Source organism: Cervus canadensis, chromosome 6 (assembly GCF_019320065.1).
Source record: "Cervus canadensis isolate Bull #8, Minnesota chromosome 6, ASM1932006v1, whole genome shotgun sequence".
NCBI classification, from domain to species: Eukaryota; Metazoa; Chordata; class Mammalia; order Artiodactyla; family Cervidae; genus Cervus; species Cervus canadensis.
This window is the reverse complement of record NC_057391.1, coordinates 50,312,334-50,333,033: the sequence shown is the minus strand read 5'-3', so window position 1 is coordinate 50,333,033 and position 20,700 is coordinate 50,312,334. Positions and strand designations below refer to the sequence as shown.

Here is a 20,700-nt window from a genome sequence, read left to right as displayed (position 1 = left end):
GCTTCCAGGCTGAGAAGCCAGGACCCAGATCCCAGCCCTACCCCTTGCTACTTTTGTACTCCCAGATAAGTCCCTCACAACGCTCTGAGCCTCAGCTTCGAAATGGTAGAAATGGGGAAATAAGGACTCCTTTATTAAGGGCTATAACTATAAGGACTATATAAGGACTCCTCATAGTTATGCTGAAGGTTTTCTGAAAAATAATTGTGAAAATACGTAGCACAATGTTTTATACTTAGCAAGAGCCACATAAATGTGAATTTCTGTGTATTTTATTTCTGAGGAGGTGGAGAAGGGAAGGGAAGCCATAAGATGATGGTAGAGGACAAGGGCCTTAACGATAGCAGGAGTCCTGAAAATCAAAAGGGGTAGCAGCCTAGGGGGGAGAAGGCAACGGCATCCCACTCCAGTGTTCTTGCCTGGAGAATCCCAGGGGCGGGGGAGCCTGGTGGGCTGACGTCTATGGGGTCACACAGAGTCGGACACGACTGAAGTGACTTATCAGCAGCAGCAGCCTAGGGACCTTGTGCCACCACTTGAAAATCTGATAAATCACAGGTCTTAGTCATCTAAAGCCACAGTATACCTGTGGCAGTTGCCACAGGAGATTCCTTGATCAGAACATGGAAGGACATTCAGTCCCTGCCAGGTTGAAATTGGTGCACAACTGATAGTGAGATAGATACCATTGATGGCAAGGAAAAAAGTTTTTGCCTATTCCAAGCAGAGAAAATTTAGAGATTCACCTAGTGCTGTCTCAGAGAGCTCTGAGAGTGTGCAATGGTGTCTGACAGTAACCCCTGCAAATGAACCCAGGGCTGGAAATGGAGAAAGAGAGGAAGGTGTTAGTAATCAACTGAGAAATCTCAAGAGTATTAATAGGATTTTCAAACACATCTGCTCCTTCTGAGGTCCTGAAAGAAAGCCCAATGAGACCAGCTAGTCTACCGAAGGACTTAAGAGCCCAGATAATATGTGTGAGTGACTGGGGGAGGGTGTATCAGGGTTTATGCTTTCCAGTGGTTCTAGGAAGAGACCCTTAAATCAGGACTGAAAACTGTTCGAGTTAGCTCATGGTGTACTCTGAAATCAACAGCTTGGCAGGCAGGGATCAAGATGTGGCAGGATAAGGGTAGAATTCCACAGCGGGATGAGCTTGTTAGTCAAATGTCACAGATGTCAGATCGCTGCCTAATGTGTCATTTGTTATCAGGCAGAAAACGTGGCTAAGTGATTAGAGCTTTGCAGTAACCATTGTCTCCTACCCCCGTGAAGGAAGACTTTTTAGTTGAATGGACCACCCAATCTATTTTTAAAGGCATGAGACTGGAGACTAAGTACCCCTTTTCATTACAGTTGGTGAACATCCTTTTCTCATTTCAAATCCCCTCAGATGCTGTTGGAGTAGGGCTTCCTTGCTCTTTCTGTGTCACAAATACTCTTTCTGAGTATATTTTTAAAGGTTTTGAAATTTTAAAAATGATAATATCATGTCACCACCTACAAAGCAATTATATTTAATGGTGTTTTAGAAGAGTTAGTTTTAAAATCCTGTACATGAACATTAAATCAAGACATCAGACTGAAGGAAATTTACCTCTACAAAATCTTATGAAATGACAGAAATGACTGAGAAAGAGGGGAGAGGGGAAGAGGGGTGTGCAATAACTGGTAACAGGTTCTGGGACAAAAAAAAAGTGTTATCAATGTATGAGAAAATCTTAGGAGATGGTATCAGGCCTTGGCGGGCTTCCCGATGGCTCAGCGGGTAAAGAATCTGCCTACAATGTAGGAGACCTGAGTTCGATCCCTGGGTCGGGAAGATCCCCTGGAGGAGGAAATGGCAACCCTCTCTAATATTCTTTCCTGGGAAATTCCACAAACAGAGGGGCCTAGTGGAGTACAGTCCATGGGATCACAAAAGAGTTGGGCACGACTTAGCAACTAACCAACGATAACACCAGGCCTTGGAGAAATAAACTAGAGCACCTGAACCTCAAACACTCCTAAGCCTAAAACTACTACAGGAATAGAAGCAATTTCAGGGATGCTCCTATTTCAAAGAGAGCAGATTCAGTGAGTGGAGGGTGCTGGGGTAATGATTAGAGCAGTGAATGGAGACACCGCATTTGTGGCAGCTGGACTGCTGATCTCCTTCCCTTTTCCTGCTTAGGACTGTCCACAGATTAAAGCAGTGAGTCCCTGTGTCCTGGGAGCTGAAGACAGAACAATAGCAATGGACTGCAGAAGGGGTGGGAAGACCCCTCACTCTGAAATCACTCTATCCAGCAGAATGTCCTTCTCTTCTCCTATAATCACCAGAGTCAACTCACATTAAGTGAAAGTAGAGCTCTAACAAGAATTTTCATTTACGAAGTACAAGAATAATCAATGCAAGATATAATTATAATACAAGTTTGTACATGTATCAAATTCACTAAATACTGAAAAAATACCTGTGGAAAGATAAATGAAAAGATACGTAGACATTTGTTTTATAAATTTCATCTTATAACTTTCAGAAAAATATAATTATAAGTAAAATACATACTTATAAGTATTATAACAATTATCTTCAAAGAGATTAGGATGTTATTACATTAGTGGAAAGGAAGCAAATAGTGATCTTAGAGATTAAGAACAAGATTTTCAAAATAAGAAAACTCAGCAGATGTGTATCACCAATAGAAATTTCTTGAAAGAATAACTGGCTATTGAATGAAGTTTAATAAAACAAGTAGTGAATCCAATTGCACAGTTGCACTCATCTCACACATTGCACATTGCAATGAATCCAACTGCACAATTGCACTCATCTCACATGCTAGTAAAGTGATGCTCAAAATTCTCCAAGCCAGTCTTCAGCTATGTGAACCGTGAACTTTCAGATGTTTGAGCTGGTTTTAGAAAAGGTAGAGGAAGAAGATCATGTCAATGTATGTCAAAAACCACTACAATAAAAAAAAAGAAAAGGTAGAGGAACAAGAGATCAAATTGCCAACATCTGCTGGATCATAGAAAAAGCAAGAGAGTTCCAGGAAAACATCTATTTCTGCTTTATTGACTATGCCAAAGCCTTTGACTGTGTGGATCACAATAAACTAAATAAAATAAAGTGGAAAATTCTGAAAGAGATGGGCATACCAGACCACCTGACCTGCCTCTTGAGAAACCTGTATGCAGGTCAGGAAGCAACAGTTCGAACTGGACATGAACAACAGATTGGTTCCAAATAGGAAAAGGAGTACGTCAAGGCTGTATATTGTCACCCTGCTTATTTGACTTATATGCAGAGTACATCATGAGAAATGCTGGGATGGAGGAAGCACAAGCTGGAATCAAAATTGCCAGGAGAAATATCAATAACCTCAGATATGCAGATGACACCACCCTTATGGTAGAAAGTGAAGAAGAACTAAAGAGCCTCTTGATGAAAGTGAAAGAGGAGAGTGAAAAAGTTGGCTTAAAGCTCAACATTCAGAAAACTAAGATCATGGCACCCGGTCCCAACACTTCATGGCAAATAGATGGAGAAACAGTGGAAATAGTGGCTGACTTTATTTTTCTGGGCTCTAAAATCACTGCAGATGGTGATTGTAGCCATGAAATTAAAAGATGCTTACTCCTTGGAAGGAAAGTTATGACCAACCTAGACAGCATATTAAAAAGCAGAGACATTACTTTATCAACAAAGGTCTGTCTAGTCAAGGCTATGGTTTTTCCAGTGGTCGTGTATGGATGTGAGAGTTGAACTATAAGGAAAGCTGAGAGCCGAAGAATTGATGCTCTTCTCCAACTGTGGCATTGGAGAAAACTCTTGAGAGTCCTTTGGACTGCAAGGAGATCCAACCAGTCCATCCTAAAGGAGATCAGTCCTGGGTGTTCATTGGTAGGCCTGATTTTGAAGCTGAAACTCCAATGCTTTGGCCACCTGATGTGAAGAGCTGACTCATTTGAAAAGACCCTGATGCTGGGAAGGATTGAGGGCAGGAGGAGAAGGGGACAACAGAGGATGAGATGGTTGGATGGCATCACCGACTCAATGGACATGAGTTTGGGTGGACTCTGGGAGTTGGTGATGGACAGGGAGGCCTGGCGTGCTGTGGTTCATGGGGTTGCAAAGAGTCGGACACGACTGAGTGACTTAACTGAGCTGAATGAATCCAAGTAAGATGAAGATATTAAAGAAACAGTGAAGAAGAAAGAAACTAGTTAACTTGCCTAATTATGCTATATATTTAAAATTAATAACATAAAATTAAAACCTAGACTAGATGCTGGCAGACTTTTTCTGTAAAAGGCCAGAGAGTAAATATTTTCAGCTTTGTGGTCCATACAGGCTCTGACTCAACTGCTCAGCTTTGCAGTGTGAAAACAGTCATAGATAATATGTGATTGAATGAGCCTGTTTTGTTCCAATAAAACTTTATTTACAAAACAGAAAGCAGGACAAATTTGGCCTGCAGGCCACTAATGTTTTGGATGAAGACAACATAAAGATGGCAGAGACAAGGTACGATGGAAGAGATAAGAGGGAAGTTCTGAAAGTGTGTAAAACACACACAACCAGATGGCAGGAAAAATCACCAGTAATCAAAATATATGACAAATGGATATAATTTCCTAAGCAAAGACAGAAATTTTCAAATTTTGTAAAATAGTAACATGTCTAGTCATAAGATATTTAGAAGAATTACATCTAAAAAGAAGTTTGAAAATAAAAGAGCATAAAAAGATAAATAAGCCAAGTAACTAAAAATGGATAACAAGTGTGGTAAAGAGTCGGACATGACTGAGCGACTGAACTGAACTGAACTGAACATTTTAATGTCAGACAAAAAAAAAAAGAATTTAATGTAAAGAGGATTTGACAAGATAAAGAACATTTCTGTTGACAAAAGATACAATTCCATAAGAAAGCCGATGAATAATGAACCTTTACAAACCTAACAATATAACACCAAAAGTCATGTTTATAACATAATATATGAAGTAAAAGCTGATAGAAATACATATAGGAATGAAAAATACACAACTATTTTGGAAGACTTCAACTCAAAAACTGACAATGAGGTAGGAAAAATGTAAGCAAGAGTAGTGAGGATTTGAATAACACAATAAAGGAACTTGACTGAATAGGTGTAAAGGACTTTGTATGCTATAATGGTGAATGCATAATCTCTTCAAACACACATGCAACATTAGCTACCTTCTAAAACACAAGGAAAATGTTAAATTCCTAGATAAGAAATCATTCAGTTCACATTCTTTGATCACACTGCAATAAAATTTGAAATTAGTAAACAAAAGAATACAATTTTTATAACTTGGAAATAAAAACCCACATCTTTAACTTAGAATAACTATAGTGAAAAGAAATGTAAAATGAAGTTATTGATTAGTTAAAAATAATGATACCAAAATTTATTTAACATTAACATACAACCAGTTTTGTGCTGAGTGATCTACTTGGATTGTCTCATTTTATTATCGCAATAATCCTGAGAAGTTGATTCCATTATCATCTCTTTTCGCAGATGAGGAACTGAAACACAGAACTCTGTTAAATAACCTGCCCTAACCTGCCCAAGGGCACACAGATGATAGAGTTGGGGTTTGAACCTAAATAATACAGTCTGGAGCCAGTGTATTTAACCACTACAACAAGAAGAACGATGAGATCAATACAATTCAAAATCTATACATACTCAGAGAAAATATATAGCCTTGGATGCATACATTGGAAAATAAGAAAAGAGTGAACAGAAGCAAATCATACATATAGCTCAAGAAGCTAAAGGGAGAAAAATGTAAACATTTATTACTAAAGGAAAAAACAGACATGAATGAAATGAGTAAATTTTAATAAAACTGGAAAGAACCAAAAATATAAAAAGCCTAGTATGTCTAATCAAGGTTAAAAAAAAAAAAGAATTATCAACATTTGAAATGAGAAGGGACATTATAAGTATAGAATAGATTCTTAAAAAGTCTGAGATAAATTCTAAATTTAAGATGATAAATCAGAAAAATCTAGACTAAAAAAGTTTCTGGAAAACAGAAATCACCAAAATTGACCCATGAAGAAATGTTCATCTTAAAACAACAAGCAACAATACAAACACTGAGAGCACTGAGAAGGAATTCAAAGCTCTCTCATAAAAGGACACCAAACAAAGAAGGTTCTACAAGTAAGGAACATGCTATACTGATTTTAGCAATCCAAAGCCTTGAAAAAAGTAAAAAGTTTTCTAACCCATTTACACTGGAGCTGACATGGCCTGAAATTGAAAACTGACCAAAAAAGCATACATTCACTTAATGAACACATATTTAGGTATCTTAAGTATTAGTAGAATGAATCCAGAAATGTATTTTCTAAATGTCATAACTAAGAAGGATTTATCTAAGGTATTCAAGACTGCTTCGAAATTCAGAATATATTAATGCAAATCATTACATTCAAAATAAAGTGATATAAGTATCTTAAGAGATGCAAAAAGCATTTGATACAATTTGTCATCTATTTTTGATTAGAAAGAAAATGACTTTTGCAAACCTGAAGTAGAAAGAAACTTCTTTGTTTTAATGAAAGATATCTGCATACACAATATATGTGTATGTGTTAGTCGCTCAGTCATGTCTGACTCTTTGGAGCCCCATGGACTATAGCCTGCCAAGCTTCTCTGTCCATGGAATCCTCCAGGGAAAAATACTGGAGGGGGTTGACATTCCCTTCTCCAGGGGATCTTCCCAGTGCAGGAATCAAACCTGGGTCTCCTGCATTGCAGGCAGGTTCTTTTACCATCTGAGCTACAAGATCATACCTAATAAAATATTACAAGATTTCCCACTAAAGTTTTTTCAGTATTGTTTTGATAGTCCTGGCTATTGCTATGTAATAAAAAAAGAAATAAGTAACAAACAAGGAGGAAATATTTTCAAAATATGTATTATTACATTTAATAAGGAACACTCCAAAATTGATAAGAAAAAATATAAACAACATAATAAAGACATGTGCCAAGAATCTAAATAACCACTTCAATCAGAAGAAATTTAAATAATGAATAAAAATAATTTAAAATAACAATGAACTGCATTTTTTCCCCTTAGAACCGGCAACTTTTTAAGAGATTGATAATATCTAGTGTTTATAAAGATGTGTGGAAATAGGTATTTTCATATATAGTTGGTCAGAATGTAATTTGTAAGGCTTTCTTAGAAAGCAATTTAGCAGAATTTACCAAAATTTTTACTCTACAATTTTCTCAACAGTTTTGTTTCTGCTGTTTTAGCCAAATAAAATTAATTGTTCATAATGCACAAAAAATATTTGTTTGTTTGCACCAGGAAATTTTAAGAAAGTTTGTTGCAGCATTGTTTCAAATAATGAAAAATTAGAAATAATTTGTATATCTGCTAGTAGGGAAATTACTCAATTATGTTACATTGACACAATAGAATACTATCCAGCTGCTAAAGTGAAACTGATCTGTATTCAACAGAAAGGGCTGAGAGATGAATTTTTAGGCTAAAAATAAAATTATTATAAAGCATGAATTTTTAAATATTACACATATATGTGCATGTAAATGCATTAAAAATAATTTGAAAGTAGGATCACTTAATGGATTTTTCTTTTTAGGGAGGACAGCAAGAATGAGGGACAGGAAACAGGTAAGGCTAATGGCTTAGTCTCTATTTCAGTGTTGTTTGAATCTTTCAGTGAAAATATATTCATGTAAATTTTTCTGTTTTATTAAAGTTTTTTTTTGAGTTTTAACATTCGGAGACTAAAGTGCAAAATCAAAAGTATATATAGCCCGATGAATGTTAACACGTGTATTACTTATGTAGCCACTGCCCAGATCAAGATGTAGACTATTTCTTCTCCCCAGGACACTCCATTGTGCTCCTCTATTGTACCCACCACCACAGATTATTTAATCTGTTCCAGAAGTTCATAGAAGTAGAATCATACAGTTTACTCCAATTTTGTGTCTGGCTTTTTTTTGTTACATATCATGTCTACTATACTAATCCATGTTATCAGTTCTTTTTTATTGCTTGTAGTATCCCACTGTTTGAATATACCACAATTTAGGTATCCATCCTCCCCTGATAGACATTCAAGTTATTTCCAGCTATTAGGAAGAAAACTGCTATGGCCAACCTTATACACATCTGCAGTATTCATGCATTTCTCTCATATACCTAGCACTGAAACACCTGGGTCATAGAGGAGGTTTTAGTAGAGTGATTCAAGGTGGTTGTAACAATTTACATTTTTGTTAGTGTATATGGAAGTTCCAGTTCTAGTTGCTCCATATTCTGGCTACCACTTCATATTGTCAGTTATTTTCATTTTAGCCATTTCAATAAGTGTATACTGATATTACATGGTGTTTTTGAATTTGCATTTCCCTGATAACTAATCATATGGAATATATTTTCATGTACTTACGTCCATACTGATAGCCTCTTTTGTAAAATTCCTGCTCAAGTTTTTTCTCATTTTGTTTGAGCTGTTTTTCTCCATTGAGTTGTTATATCTTTTTCTTTTTAATTTGTTGACATTCTTTATATATTGCAGATATATTTTTTGGATATATATGCTACATCTATGATATGTTTATATATACATGCATATATATATATATGCATATGTATCACAAATATCTTCTCTTAGTCCATGTCTTATTGATTCACTGTCTTGATGGTGTACTTTGATAAATAGAATTTCAGATTTACAAGTCTTTTATTGTTCATGGTTTTTTTGGGTCTTATTTAAGAAATAACTGCCTATCTCAAGGTCATGGTATTATTCTTCTATGTTATCTTCAGGAATAAGGATCAGCAGATTATGGCTCATGTGGCCTGCCACCTGTTTTTGTAAATAAATTTTAACTGGAACACAGCCATTCCAATTTATTTATGTATTCTCTATGGCTACTTTATGCTATAACAACAGAGTTGAGTAGTTCCAAAAGAGACCGTGTGGCCCACAAAGATGAAAATATTGATTATCTTGTCTTTCACAGGAAAAATTTACTAACCCTTCTTCTAGAAAGTTATTTATTTACTTTCATATTAGGCTATAATCCAATCAGAATTAAGTTTTGTAAATGGTGTAGAATAAGGTTAAAGTCTCTTGCATATGAATTATCCAATTGCTTCAGCATCAGTTTTTGAAAATAAAATCTCATTACCACAAAATTGCAGTAGCACCTTTGTTGTATATCAGGTTACTGTGTAGGCATAGCTATTTCCAGACTCTCTCTTCTGTTTTACTGTCTATCAATCACTGGACCAGTATCACATGCTCTTAAATATCATTGGTTTATGCTAAGTCTTGACATCTGATTTTGTAAATCTTCCAACAATTTTTCTTTCTGATTTTTGGCTTTTATAAGTTGTTTGCATTTCCATATAAAATTTTGGAATGGATAGCTTTTCCCTTCTCCAGGGGATCTTTCCAACCCAGGGATTGAACCCAGATCTCCCACATTGCAGGCAGATTCTTTACCAACTGAGTCACTTGGGAAGCCCATATAAATTTTAGAATTCCTTAATGAATTTCCAAAGAAAATTTTGATGGGAACTTGACAATGACTGTATTGAGTCAGTGAACTAATTTTGAAGTAGTCAACATCTTTACCCAATGGAGTCCCCATATCCATGAACATGTTCTTTCTTAAAATTGCTTTTGAAATTCAAACTCCTTTGTGGTTTCATACATATTTTAGAATTATTTGTTCCAGTTCCGTGAAAAATGCCATTGGTATTTTGACAGGGATTGCAATAGTCTGTTCAGTTCCGTTCAGTCGCTCAGTCGTGTCTGACTCTTTGTGACCCCGTGAACCGCAGCACGCCAGGCCTCCCTGTCCATCACGAACTCCTGGAGTCTACCCAAACCCATGTCCATTGAGTCGGTGATGCCATCCAACCATCTCATCCTCTGTCGTCCACTTCTCCTCCTGCCCTCAATCTTTCCCAGCATCAGGGTCTTTTCAAATGGGTCAGCTCTTCGCATCAGGTGGCCAACGTATTGGAGTTTCAGCTTCAACATCACTCCTTCCAATGAACACCCAGGACTCATCTCCTTTAGGATGGACTGGTTGGATCTCCTTGCAGTCCAAGGGACTCTCAAGAGTCTTCTCCAACACCACAGTTCAAAAGCATCAATCCTTCAGCGCTCAGCTTTCTTTATAGTCCAACTCTCACATCCATACATGACTACTGGAAAAATCGTAGCCTCGACTAGATGGATCTTTGTTGACAAAGTAATGTCTCTGCTTTTTAATATGCTGTCTAGGTTGGTCATAACTTTCCTTCCAAGGAGTATGCATCTTTTAATTTCATGGCTCAATCACCATCTGCAGTGATTTTGGAGCCCCAAAAAATAAAGTCAGCCACTATTTCCACTGTTTTTCCATCTATTTTCCATGAAGTGATGGGACTGGATGTCATGATCTTTGATGCTGAGCTTTGATCTTTGATCATGAATATTCAGCTTTAAGCCAACATTTTCACTCTCTTCTTTCACTTTCATCAAGAGGCTCTTTAGTTCTTCTTCACTTTCTGCCATAAGGGTGGTGTCATCTGCATATCTGAGGTTATTGATATTTCCCCCAGCGATCTTGATTCCAGCTTGTGCTTCTTCCAGCCCAGCGTTTCTCCTGATGTACTCTGCATATAAGTCAAATAAGCAGGGTGACAATATACAGCCTTGACGTACTCCTTTTCCTATCTGGAGCCAGTCTGTTGTTCCATGTCCAGTTCTAACTGTTGCTTCCTGATCTGCATACAGGTTTCTCAAGAGGCAGGTCAGGTGGTCTGGTATGCCCATCTCTTTCAGAATTTTCCACAGTTTATTGTGATCCACACAGTCAAAGGCTTTGGCATAGTCAATAAAGCAGAAATAGATGTTTTCCTGGAACTCTCTTGCTTTTTCTATGATCCAGCAGATGTTGGCAATTTGATCTCTGGTCCCTCTGCCTTTTCTAAAACCAGCTTGAACATCTGGAAGTTCACGGTTCACGTATTGCTGAAGCCTGACTTGGAGAATTTTGAGCATTACTTTAGTAGTGTGTGAGATGCCCTAAAACTTGTCAGTGAACCTCCTTCTTGTGAGATCCAGGTGCTTTTTAAGATGCTGCCTCTGTACTGGGTATTAGTGAGTGATTTTGTGCATGAGCCCTTCAGGAGCCAAGTCTTGGTTTCCCGAAAGCCCACCAAGTCTCCCAGACATAATCCATGCTGGTTTTCAGTGCTGAATGTTATGAGTGCTCATCTTCCTGGTGCAGATTTTCTGGGCCATGGAGACTAGTGTGGGGAGCTCAGACCCCACATTTCTCAGGGAAAACCTCTGTGGTTGTGAAATCTCTCCCACTTGTGGGTCATAGCATGGTGGGTATGGGTTCTGACTAGACCAAGTCTTTGTCCCTTCTACCTGTCTGGATGTGGCCTTTCCTTTCTATCCTTAGTTGTAGAAAATCTATTCTTACTCTGCCATCTTGATCTGGACCTTTCTTGATTCATTATACTTAAGAACTATTTAAATTTTAAAAAAATTTTCTTCTGTCAATTTAGATAACTTGTGATTTTAAAGAAAGGCATCAGTTTTATTTAGTTTGTTAAATTTATTTATATTAAACTATGCATCATGACCCTGCATTATCTTTTTATGTCTATAGAGTCTGCAGTGATGTCTTCCTTTTTCTCTAAGGTTAGCAGTTTATACTTTCTTTTTCTTGAGTGGTCTTGCCAAGAATTTATCAAGTTTATTAATATTCTGAAAGAACAAATCTTGACTCTGTTGATTTTTTATTTTTGTCTATTTATGTGAGCTTACTTTTTTTTTATGTTAAAAAATGTTTATTTTTATTTTTGACTCTGTCAGGTCTGAGTTGTGGCTCGTGGGCTTCTCTCTAGTTGGGGTGCATGAGCTCAGCTGCCCTGTGGCATGTGGGACCTTAGTTTCCTGATTAGGGATCAAACCCATATTCCCTGCACTGGAAGGCAGACTCTCAACCACTGGACCACCAGGGAAGTCCTGAGCTTACTGTTTTTTTTCAATATATGTTTTCACTTTTATTAATTTCCTTCCATATTTTTGTTCCTTTTCTAACTTCTTGAGATGGTAACTTAGAAATTGATTTTTAACTACCCGCCCCCCCCTCAAATATATGCACTTAAAGTCATCTTCATTCTAAACACTGTGAATCAATAGGTCCAATCAGGAGAGAGTAATAACACAGAAAGATTTTATTAATAATATAAGGTATTACTGGACTTTCCTGGTGGCTCAGACAGTAAAGAATTTATTAACCATACCAAGGGATTGCAGTAATGAGGGACTGGTTCGCAAGAAGTAAAGAGGATTCTGAAGAATACAGAAATAGAAGATACAAGGAATAGCTCCTACCACCTATCTCCCCCCTTCTTCCCCCTCACCCAGAACTGAGACAGCACACCAAGGAAGAGGCCCACCAAGACCTGAGACCCAGACCTTTCTGTAGAAGGCACAGTGTAGCTCACTAGATGGCAGAAAAGTTATTCTGGTGCCATCCTGCTAAAATACACCCTGGAAATCCACCCGGTGGGGTGCCAGAATGACTTCACAGAGATGTCTCACTGGAGGGCCTTTGCTACAAAACTGCCTGAGAGACATGCCAGGGGAAGCTGTTGGCTGCTAAGCGCTGCCGCCACTGTGGACTGTTCAAGTCCAGAGTAGGGGAGAGCAAAGAATCCTGGAAAAGCTTGCCCAGCCAGCATACCAGAACCAGGAAGCAGAAACTTTCCTGCTGCAGTGTGTTTACAGTGCCCTCTGATGGCAAAGTTCCAGTTGGCAAGGGGAAATATGTAAAGGGCTCAAACCTATTTTCACAAAACAGTCTAATAGGTGGAACTTGGAAGGGAAAGTCAATAAATAATAACCACCACATGCCATTTTAGCCATATCCTATACATTTTGGTGTGTTTGATTTTCATTGTGCTTTCCTGACTACTGGGTTATTTAGAAGAGTGTTGGTTAATTTCTAAACATTATCAGATTTTCTAGTTATCTATTAATTGATTTCTAGGTTTATTCCACCATAGCCTGAGAACATGCCTTAGGTGATTTTAACTTTTTGAAGTTTTTTCAGACTTGTTTTATGCATACCATATAGTACACTTAGGCTATACCATATAGTACATTTTGGTAACTATTTCATGAGCACGTGAAAAGAAATTGTATTCTGTAGGTGCTTATTGTTGTTGTTCAGTCATCACGTCGTGTCTGACTCTTTGTGACCCCACAAACTGTAGCACATCAGGTCTCTCTGTCCCTCACATCTCCTGGAGTTTGCCTAAGTTCATGTCCACTGAACCAGTGATGCCATCCAACCATCTCATCCTCTGTCGCTCTCTTCTCCTTCTGCTTTCAATCTTTCCTAGCAGCAGGGTCTTTTCCAATGAGTTGGCTGTTTGCATCAGGTCACCAAAGTATTGGAACTTCAGCTTCAGCATCAGTCCTTCCATTGAGTATTCAGGGTTGTCTCTCCTTGCTATTCTCTGGAACTCTGCATTAAGTTGAGTATACCTCTCCTTTTCTCCCTTGCTTTTTGCTTCTCTTCTTTCCTCAGCTATTTGTAAAGCCTCCTCAGATACTCACTTTGCCTTCTTGCATTCCTTTTTCATCTGGAATGGTTTTGTTCACTGCTTCCTGTACAATATTACAAACCTCTGTTCATAGTTCTTCAGGGACTCTGTTTGCCAGATCTAATCCCTTGAATCTATTTGCCACCTCCACTGTGTAAATAGGGGATTTGATTTAGGTTGTACCTGACTGACTGACTGGTTTTCCCTGCTTTCTTTAGCTTAAGCCTGAATTTTGCTATAAGGAGCTGATGATCTGAGCCACAGTCAGCTCCAGGTCTTGTTTTTGCTGACTGTATAGAGTTTATCCATCTTCGGCTACAAAGAATGTAATCAGTCTGATTTTGGTATTGACCATTTGGTGATGTCTGTGTGTAAAATCGTTTCTTGTGTTGTTGGAAACGGGTGTTTGCTATGACCAGTGCATTCTCTTGGCAGAATTCAGTTAGCCTTAGCCCTGCTTCATTTTGTACTCCAAGGCCAAACTTGCCTGTAAATCCAGGTATTTCTTTTTTTTTTAATTTTTTTTCCCAGGTATTTCTTAACTTCCTACTTTTGCATTTCAATCCACAATGATGAATAGAAAATCTTTTTTTGGTGTTCATTCTAGGAGGTCTTGTAGGTCTTCATAGAACTGATCAACTTCAGCTTCTTTAGCATCAGTCGTTGGGGCATAGACTTGGATTACTGTGATGTTATTTGGTTTGTGTTGGAAATGAACCAAGATCATTCTGTTGTTTCTGATGTTGGTCCTAATTACTGCACTTTGGACTCTTTTGTTGACTGTGAGGGCTTCTTAATTTCTTCTAAGGGATTCCTGCCCACAGTAGTAGATATAATGATCATCTGAATTAAATTCACCCATCCCCATCCATTTAATTCACTGATTGATTCCCAAGATGTTGATGTTTACTCTTGCCATCTCCTGCTTGACTGTGTCCAATTTGCCTTGATTCATGGACCTAACATTCCAGGTTCCTATGCAATACTGTTCTTTACAGCATTGGATTTTATTTTCATCACCAGGCACATCCATAACTGAGCTTTGTTTCCACTTTGGCTCAGCTGCTTCATTGTTTCTAGAGCTATTAGTAGTTGTCCTCTCCTCTTCCCAGTAGCATATTAGACACCTCTTGACCTGGAAGGCTTATCTTTTGGTTTCATATCTTTTTGCCTTTTTATACAGTTCATGAGGTTCTCACGGCAAGTATACTGGGGTGGTTTGCCAGTCCCTCCTCCAATGGATCATGTTTTGTTGGAACTCTCCACTATGACCCATCTGTCTTGGGTGGCCCTGCACTGCATAGCTCATAGCTTCATTGAGCTACACAAGCCCTCTTGGCATGATAAGGCTGTGATCCTTTATTGAGTATTACAATATACGGAACATAGTTCCCTGTGCTATACAGTAGGACCTCATTTGTTTCTATTTTTTATTTGGTAATGTATATCTGTTTAATCCCAAACTTCTAATTTATCTATACCCCATGACCCTGCCCTTTCCCCTTTGGTAACTGTAAGTTTTCTATGTCAGATTCTATTTCTATTTTGTAAGTAAGTTCATTTGTATCACACTTTTAGATTCCACATATAAGTGACATTTTTGTCCCTATCATTTCTAATAAAAACTTAAGTACTTCCGGATTCCATGACCAACAAGACCATACCGCGGTTGGACTGCAGCTGAACAGGAATGGCCAGAAAGATCCATTAGTGAGATTTGGTCAGCAGATCCTATAGCTCTGAGGAGCCAGAGCCACTGGGGGCAGATGGCACCCAGGGCTCTGGGTGAGAGAAACAGAGCCCAAGATCCTTGGCATCAGGCTTGGGAAGCAAGACCCTCAAGGACAGGAAGTCCCAAAGTGACGAGGCAGCTGAGTAGAAACCAAATGGCAGAGAGGCAGGAATAACCAGAGACTGGGAAAGACCTGGGGCGCCTGCTGATGGGCAGAGCTGGAGACTAAGTTTGTTGCCCCAACATGTCCCCCTTTGCAGCTAAATTGAGTCCCACCTTAAAGGCTGCCTGGTCCTGGAGCTCGGCCAGCCCCACAGCCCTGAATGGCACATGGATAGCACATACGGCAGTGGTTCAGAGGGACCCAGGAAGCAGTGCTTGGTGATGATTATAAGCAGCCTCATTACCCCCTGACACCTCTAACACAGACCTATAATGTAGCTGTGGGGACGCCCGAATCACAGACATAGTGACATCTGAGGTAGCTGTGGGGACATGTGAATCACAGACATAGTGATGTATGACGTAGCTGTGGGGATGCCCGAATCAAAGACACACTGACATATGACGTAGCTATGGGGACACGGGAATCACAGACACAGTGACGCATGACGTAACTGTTGGGGCGCGCATATCAGACGTAGTGACGTGGCTGTGGGGGCACCCGGGGCACCCGTATCACAGACGTAGTGACGCCTGATGTAGCTGTGGGGATGCTAGTATCACAGATGTAGTGGCGTCTGACGTGGCTGTAGGGACTCCCATATCAGACGTGGTGATGTGTGATGTAGCTATGGGGGCGCCCGAATAAGACGTAGTGACGTCTGATGTGGCTGCGGGGACTCCCGAATCCCAGACGTAATGATGTATGACGTAGCTGTGGGGGCATCGTATCATAGACATACTGCCATAGATGTGGGGAGGCTTCGGAGCCCCGGGCTGAGCTGGTGGCTGTGGATGACCACTCTATCCTCATGCCTGAAACTCTTTTCCGGGCACAGAGGTAAGAAGCTTCAACTGAGAAAACTGGTCTCTCTGCCTAGCAGCTCCCACTGCCTCTGCTGCCTGGCTGGACAGTTAGCTACTTCTGCCGTGTCCCTGGCACAGGTGGGTGGCCAGGATGTGGCACACACTTTTTATGTTTAGTGTATAAAGTTGATTAAATTTGTTAGTAATTTTGTTCAAAGAGTCTATATAATTTATATAATTTCTCTTTTTAGTCTAACATACCAGAGAAGGGTATATTAAACCAAGATTGGGGTTATGTCTATTTCTCCTTTATTTGTTTTCTTATCTTGTTTGAAACTATGTTATTTTGGATGTAAAAAGTCAGGATTTCTGTTGAATTGATGCTTTTATCTTAGGAAATGCTACCCTATATCTCTAGTACACTTCTTGCCTTCAAGTTTACCTTGTCTGATATTAGTGTAACCACACAAGCTTCCTTTACATTACAGTTTGTATGAGATATATTTTCATTATTTTGCTTTCAATCTGTGTACTTGTATTTAAAGTATAACAACACACACTTGAGGTTTTTTTTTTTAAATCTAGTCTGGAAATCTGCCATTTAATTGAAGTGTTTAATCCATTTGCACTTCATATAATTACTCATATAATTGACTTATGCTTTTAATTTCTCTCATCTATTCTTTTTTCTTTCTCTCCTATTTTTAGAATTAATTTTTTTTATTCAGTATTACTTCTTTGGGCTTCCCAGGTGCCTCAGTGGTAAAGAATCTGCCTCCAATGCAGGAAACATGGGTTCGATCCCTAGGTTAGTAAGATCCTCGGGAGGAGGGCATGGCAGTCCACTCCAGTATTTTTGCCTGGGAAATCCCATAGACAGAGGAACCTGGCGGGCTACAGTCCATGGGGTTGCAAGAGAGTCAGACACAACTTAGCTACTAAACAACGAAAAATTACTTCTTCACTAGTTTTTCTTAAATTCAGGCTTACTGAGGTTACCTGAATAAACATAGTCAGGTATTTACCATTTTTACTGTATAGTTCTTTGAGTTTTTACAAATGCCATCACTATCAAGATGCAGGCATATCTTGGAGATATTATTGCAGGTTCAGTTCCAGACCGTCACAATAAAGTGAATACCACAGTAGAGTCATGTGAATTTTTTGGTTTTCTAGTGCATACAAAAGTTGTTTATACTATACTATAGTCTGTTAAGTGTGACATAGCATTATATCTTTAAAAGTATATTTAGTTTAATTAGATAATACTTTACCGTTGAAAAATATTAACCATCACATGAGTGTTCAGCAAGTCATAACTTTTTGCTGGTGGAGGGTCATGCCTCAATTATTTTTTAAGGAGTAGTTTGATTTATTTATTTTTGGGTGTGATGAGTCTTTCTTGCTGCATGGGCTTTTCTCTAGTTTGGGAGAGTGGGGGCTACTCTCTAGTTGTGTTACACAGACTTCTCATTGTAGTGGCTTTTCTTTTTGTGGAGCACGGGCACTAGGTGTGTCGGCTCCAGTGGTTATGGCACGTGGGTTCAGTAGTTTCAGTTCCTGGACTCGAGAGCACAGGCTCAATAGTCGTGGTTCACAGGCTTAGTTTGCTCTGTGTGACTTGTGGCATCTTTCCGGATCAGGGATGAACCCGTGTCTCCTGCTTTGGCAGGCAGATTCTTTACCACTGAGCCATCAGGGAAGCCCATGCCTCGAGGTTGCTGACTGATCCGAATAGTGGTTGCTGAAGGTTGGGGTGGCCGTGGCAGTTTCTTAAAATAAGACAGAAATGAAGTTTGCTGCATCAGTAGGCCTTTGCTTTCACAAACAATTTCTGTGTAGCATGCAGTGATGCCATTTGATAGCATTTTACCCACAATAGGACTTCTTTCAAAATTAGAGTCAATTCTTTCAAAACCTTGCCACTGCATATTCACAGCATCTTTACCATCAGTAGATGCCATCTCAAGAAACCGCTTTGCTCATCCATAAGAAGGCACTCCTCATTAGTTAAAGTTTTATCTTGAAACTCCATCAATTCAGTCACATTTTTAAGTTCCATTTCTAATACTAGTTCTCTTGCTGTTTCTACCACATCTGCAGTTATTTCCTCCACTGAAGTTTTGAACCCCTCCAAGTCATTCAAGAGGACTGGAATCAACTTCGTCCAATTCCTGTTAATGTTGCTATTTTGATCTCTTACCATGAATCCTTAATGTTCTTAATGGCATCCAGGATGGTGAATCCTTTCCAGAAGGCTTTCAATTTACTTTGTCCAGATCCAGCAGAGGAATCACTATCTATGACAGCTATAGCTTTACAAATTGTATTTGTTAAAAAATAAAAGACTTGAAAGTTGAAACGACTCCTTGATCAGTGGGCTGAAGAATGGATGTTGTGTTAGTGGGCATGAAAAGAACATGAATCTCATGTATCTCCACTAGAGAGCTTGGATGACTGGGTGTATTATCAGTGAGCAGTGATATTTTGAAAGGAATCTTTTTTTTTTTCTGAGCAGTAGGTCTTAACAGTGGGCTTAAAATGTTTAGTAAATCATCTTGTCAACAGATGTGCTGCTCTCCAGGCTTTGTTGTTCTGTTTATAGAGGACAGACAGAGTAGATTTAGCATAATTTTTAAGGGCCCTAGGGTTTTCAGAATGGTAAATGAGCATTGGCTTCAACTTAAAGTCACCAGCTACATTAGCCTGTGATAAAGTCAACCTGTCCTTTGAAGCTTTGAAGCTAAGTACTGACTTCTTTTCTCTAACTGGCAGTCCTAGATGGCATCTTCTTCCAGTATAAGAATTTTGTCTACACTAAAAATCTGTTGTTTAGTGTAGCCATGTTTATTACTGATCTTAGCTAGATCTTCTGGACAACTTGCTGCAGCTTCTGCATCAGCACTTGCTGCTTCACCATGCACTGATATGTTTCTTTCCTGAAACTTCATGAACCAGCCTCTGCTCACCTCAAACTTTTCTTCTGCAGCTTCCTCACCTCTCCCAGCCTTCAGAGAATTGCAGAGCGCTGGGCCTTGCCCTGGATTAGGCTTCAACTGGAGAGAATGTTGTGGCCATTTTAATCTTGTATGCAGACCACTCAAGCTTTCTCCATATCAGCAATAAGGCTGTTTTGCTGTCCTGTCATTCATTCCTTTACTGGAGTAGCACTTTTAATTTCCTTCTAGAACTTTGCATTTGTAACTTTGCATCAGTAACTTGGTTAACTGATGTAAGAGGCTAAGCTCTGGGCCTGTGTCAGCTCTCCGTGTGTCTGCCTCACTCGGCTTAATCATTTCTGGCTTTTGATTTTAAGTGAAAGCATATGACTCCTCCTTTCACTTGAACACGTGTAGGCCTTTGTAGGGTTATTAACTGGCCTAACTTTAAGATTGTTGTGTCTTGGCAAACAGGCCTGAGGAGAGGGGGCAAGATAGAGGAAACACAGGTCTGTGGAGGAGTCAGAACACACACATTTATTAACTTTGCTCTCTTACATGGGTGCCATACATGGTGCCCCAAACAGTTGCAATAGTGACATCAAAGATCACAGATCAATGTAACAGATATACTAATCACAAGGAATTTTGAAATATATGAAGAATTACCAGAGTGTGACAGAGAAGTGAGAGCAAATGCTATTGGAGAAACGGCAGTAAGAGACTTGTTCAATGTAGGGTTACCGCAACCTTCAATTTGTAAAAAATGTTGTCTGTAAACTGCAATAAAGTGAAGCGCAGTAAAATGAGGCATGCCTATATGTTCAGTCACTAAGGTGTGTCCGATTCTCTGCAACCCCATGGACTGCAGCACACCAGGCTTCCCTGTCCTTCACTATCTCCCAGATTTGCTCAAACTCTGTCCATTGAGTCGCCAATGCCATCCAACCATCTTATCTGTTGCTCCTTTCTCCTTCTGCCCTCAATCTTTCCCAGCATCAGGGTCTTTTCCAATGAGTTGGCTCTTGCCATCAGAGGGCCAAAGTACTGGAGGTTCAGCATCAGTCCTTCCAATGAATATTCAGGGTTGATTTCCTTTAGGATTGACTGGTTTGATCTCCCTGCAGTCGAAGGGACTCTCAAGAGTCTTCTCCAGCATGGCAGTTTGAAAGCAACAATTCTTTGGTGCTCAGCCTTCTTTATGGTCCTGCTCTCACATTCTTACATGACTTCTATACTTCTGTCATTCCCAGAATTGTGCCTGTGCTTCTTTGCAGTCAATCTTTCCCCATTCATTGACAAACATTCAAGTTATTCCCACTTTTTGACTATTATGAGTAATGCCTATAACTTACTACCAAATTTTGGTGATTTTGAATAGATTTGCTAGGAACATTTGCATACAGGTTTTTG

The 20,700-nt window shown here is 39.2% G+C and overlaps 1 protein-coding gene across 6 annotated transcripts in view; it reads left to right on the top strand.

Moving 5' to 3' along the window:
• Nucleotides 1–20,700, top strand: part of LOC122443571 (40S ribosomal protein S10-like) — a 49,948-nt gene that overhangs the window by 8,913 nt on the left and 20,335 nt on the right. For 2 of the 6 annotated variants that reach the window (XR_006270064.1, XM_043471889.1), the window contains one exon: nucleotides 7,649–7,680. The exons of 1 other annotated variant lie outside the window; for it this stretch is intronic. Coding sequence is in view for 2 of the 5 variants with exons in the window: in XM_043471889.1 (XP_043327824.1) it covers nucleotides 7,663–7,680 (18 nt within the window). In the remaining 3 variants the exon portion in view is untranslated. Of the gene's footprint in view, nucleotides 1–2,173; nucleotides 2,435–7,648; nucleotides 7,681–16,108; nucleotides 16,383–20,700 lie in introns of those variants that run through there. 3 more of the 6 variants (XM_043471888.1, XR_006270066.1, XR_006270065.1) reach the window with 3 other exon arrangements.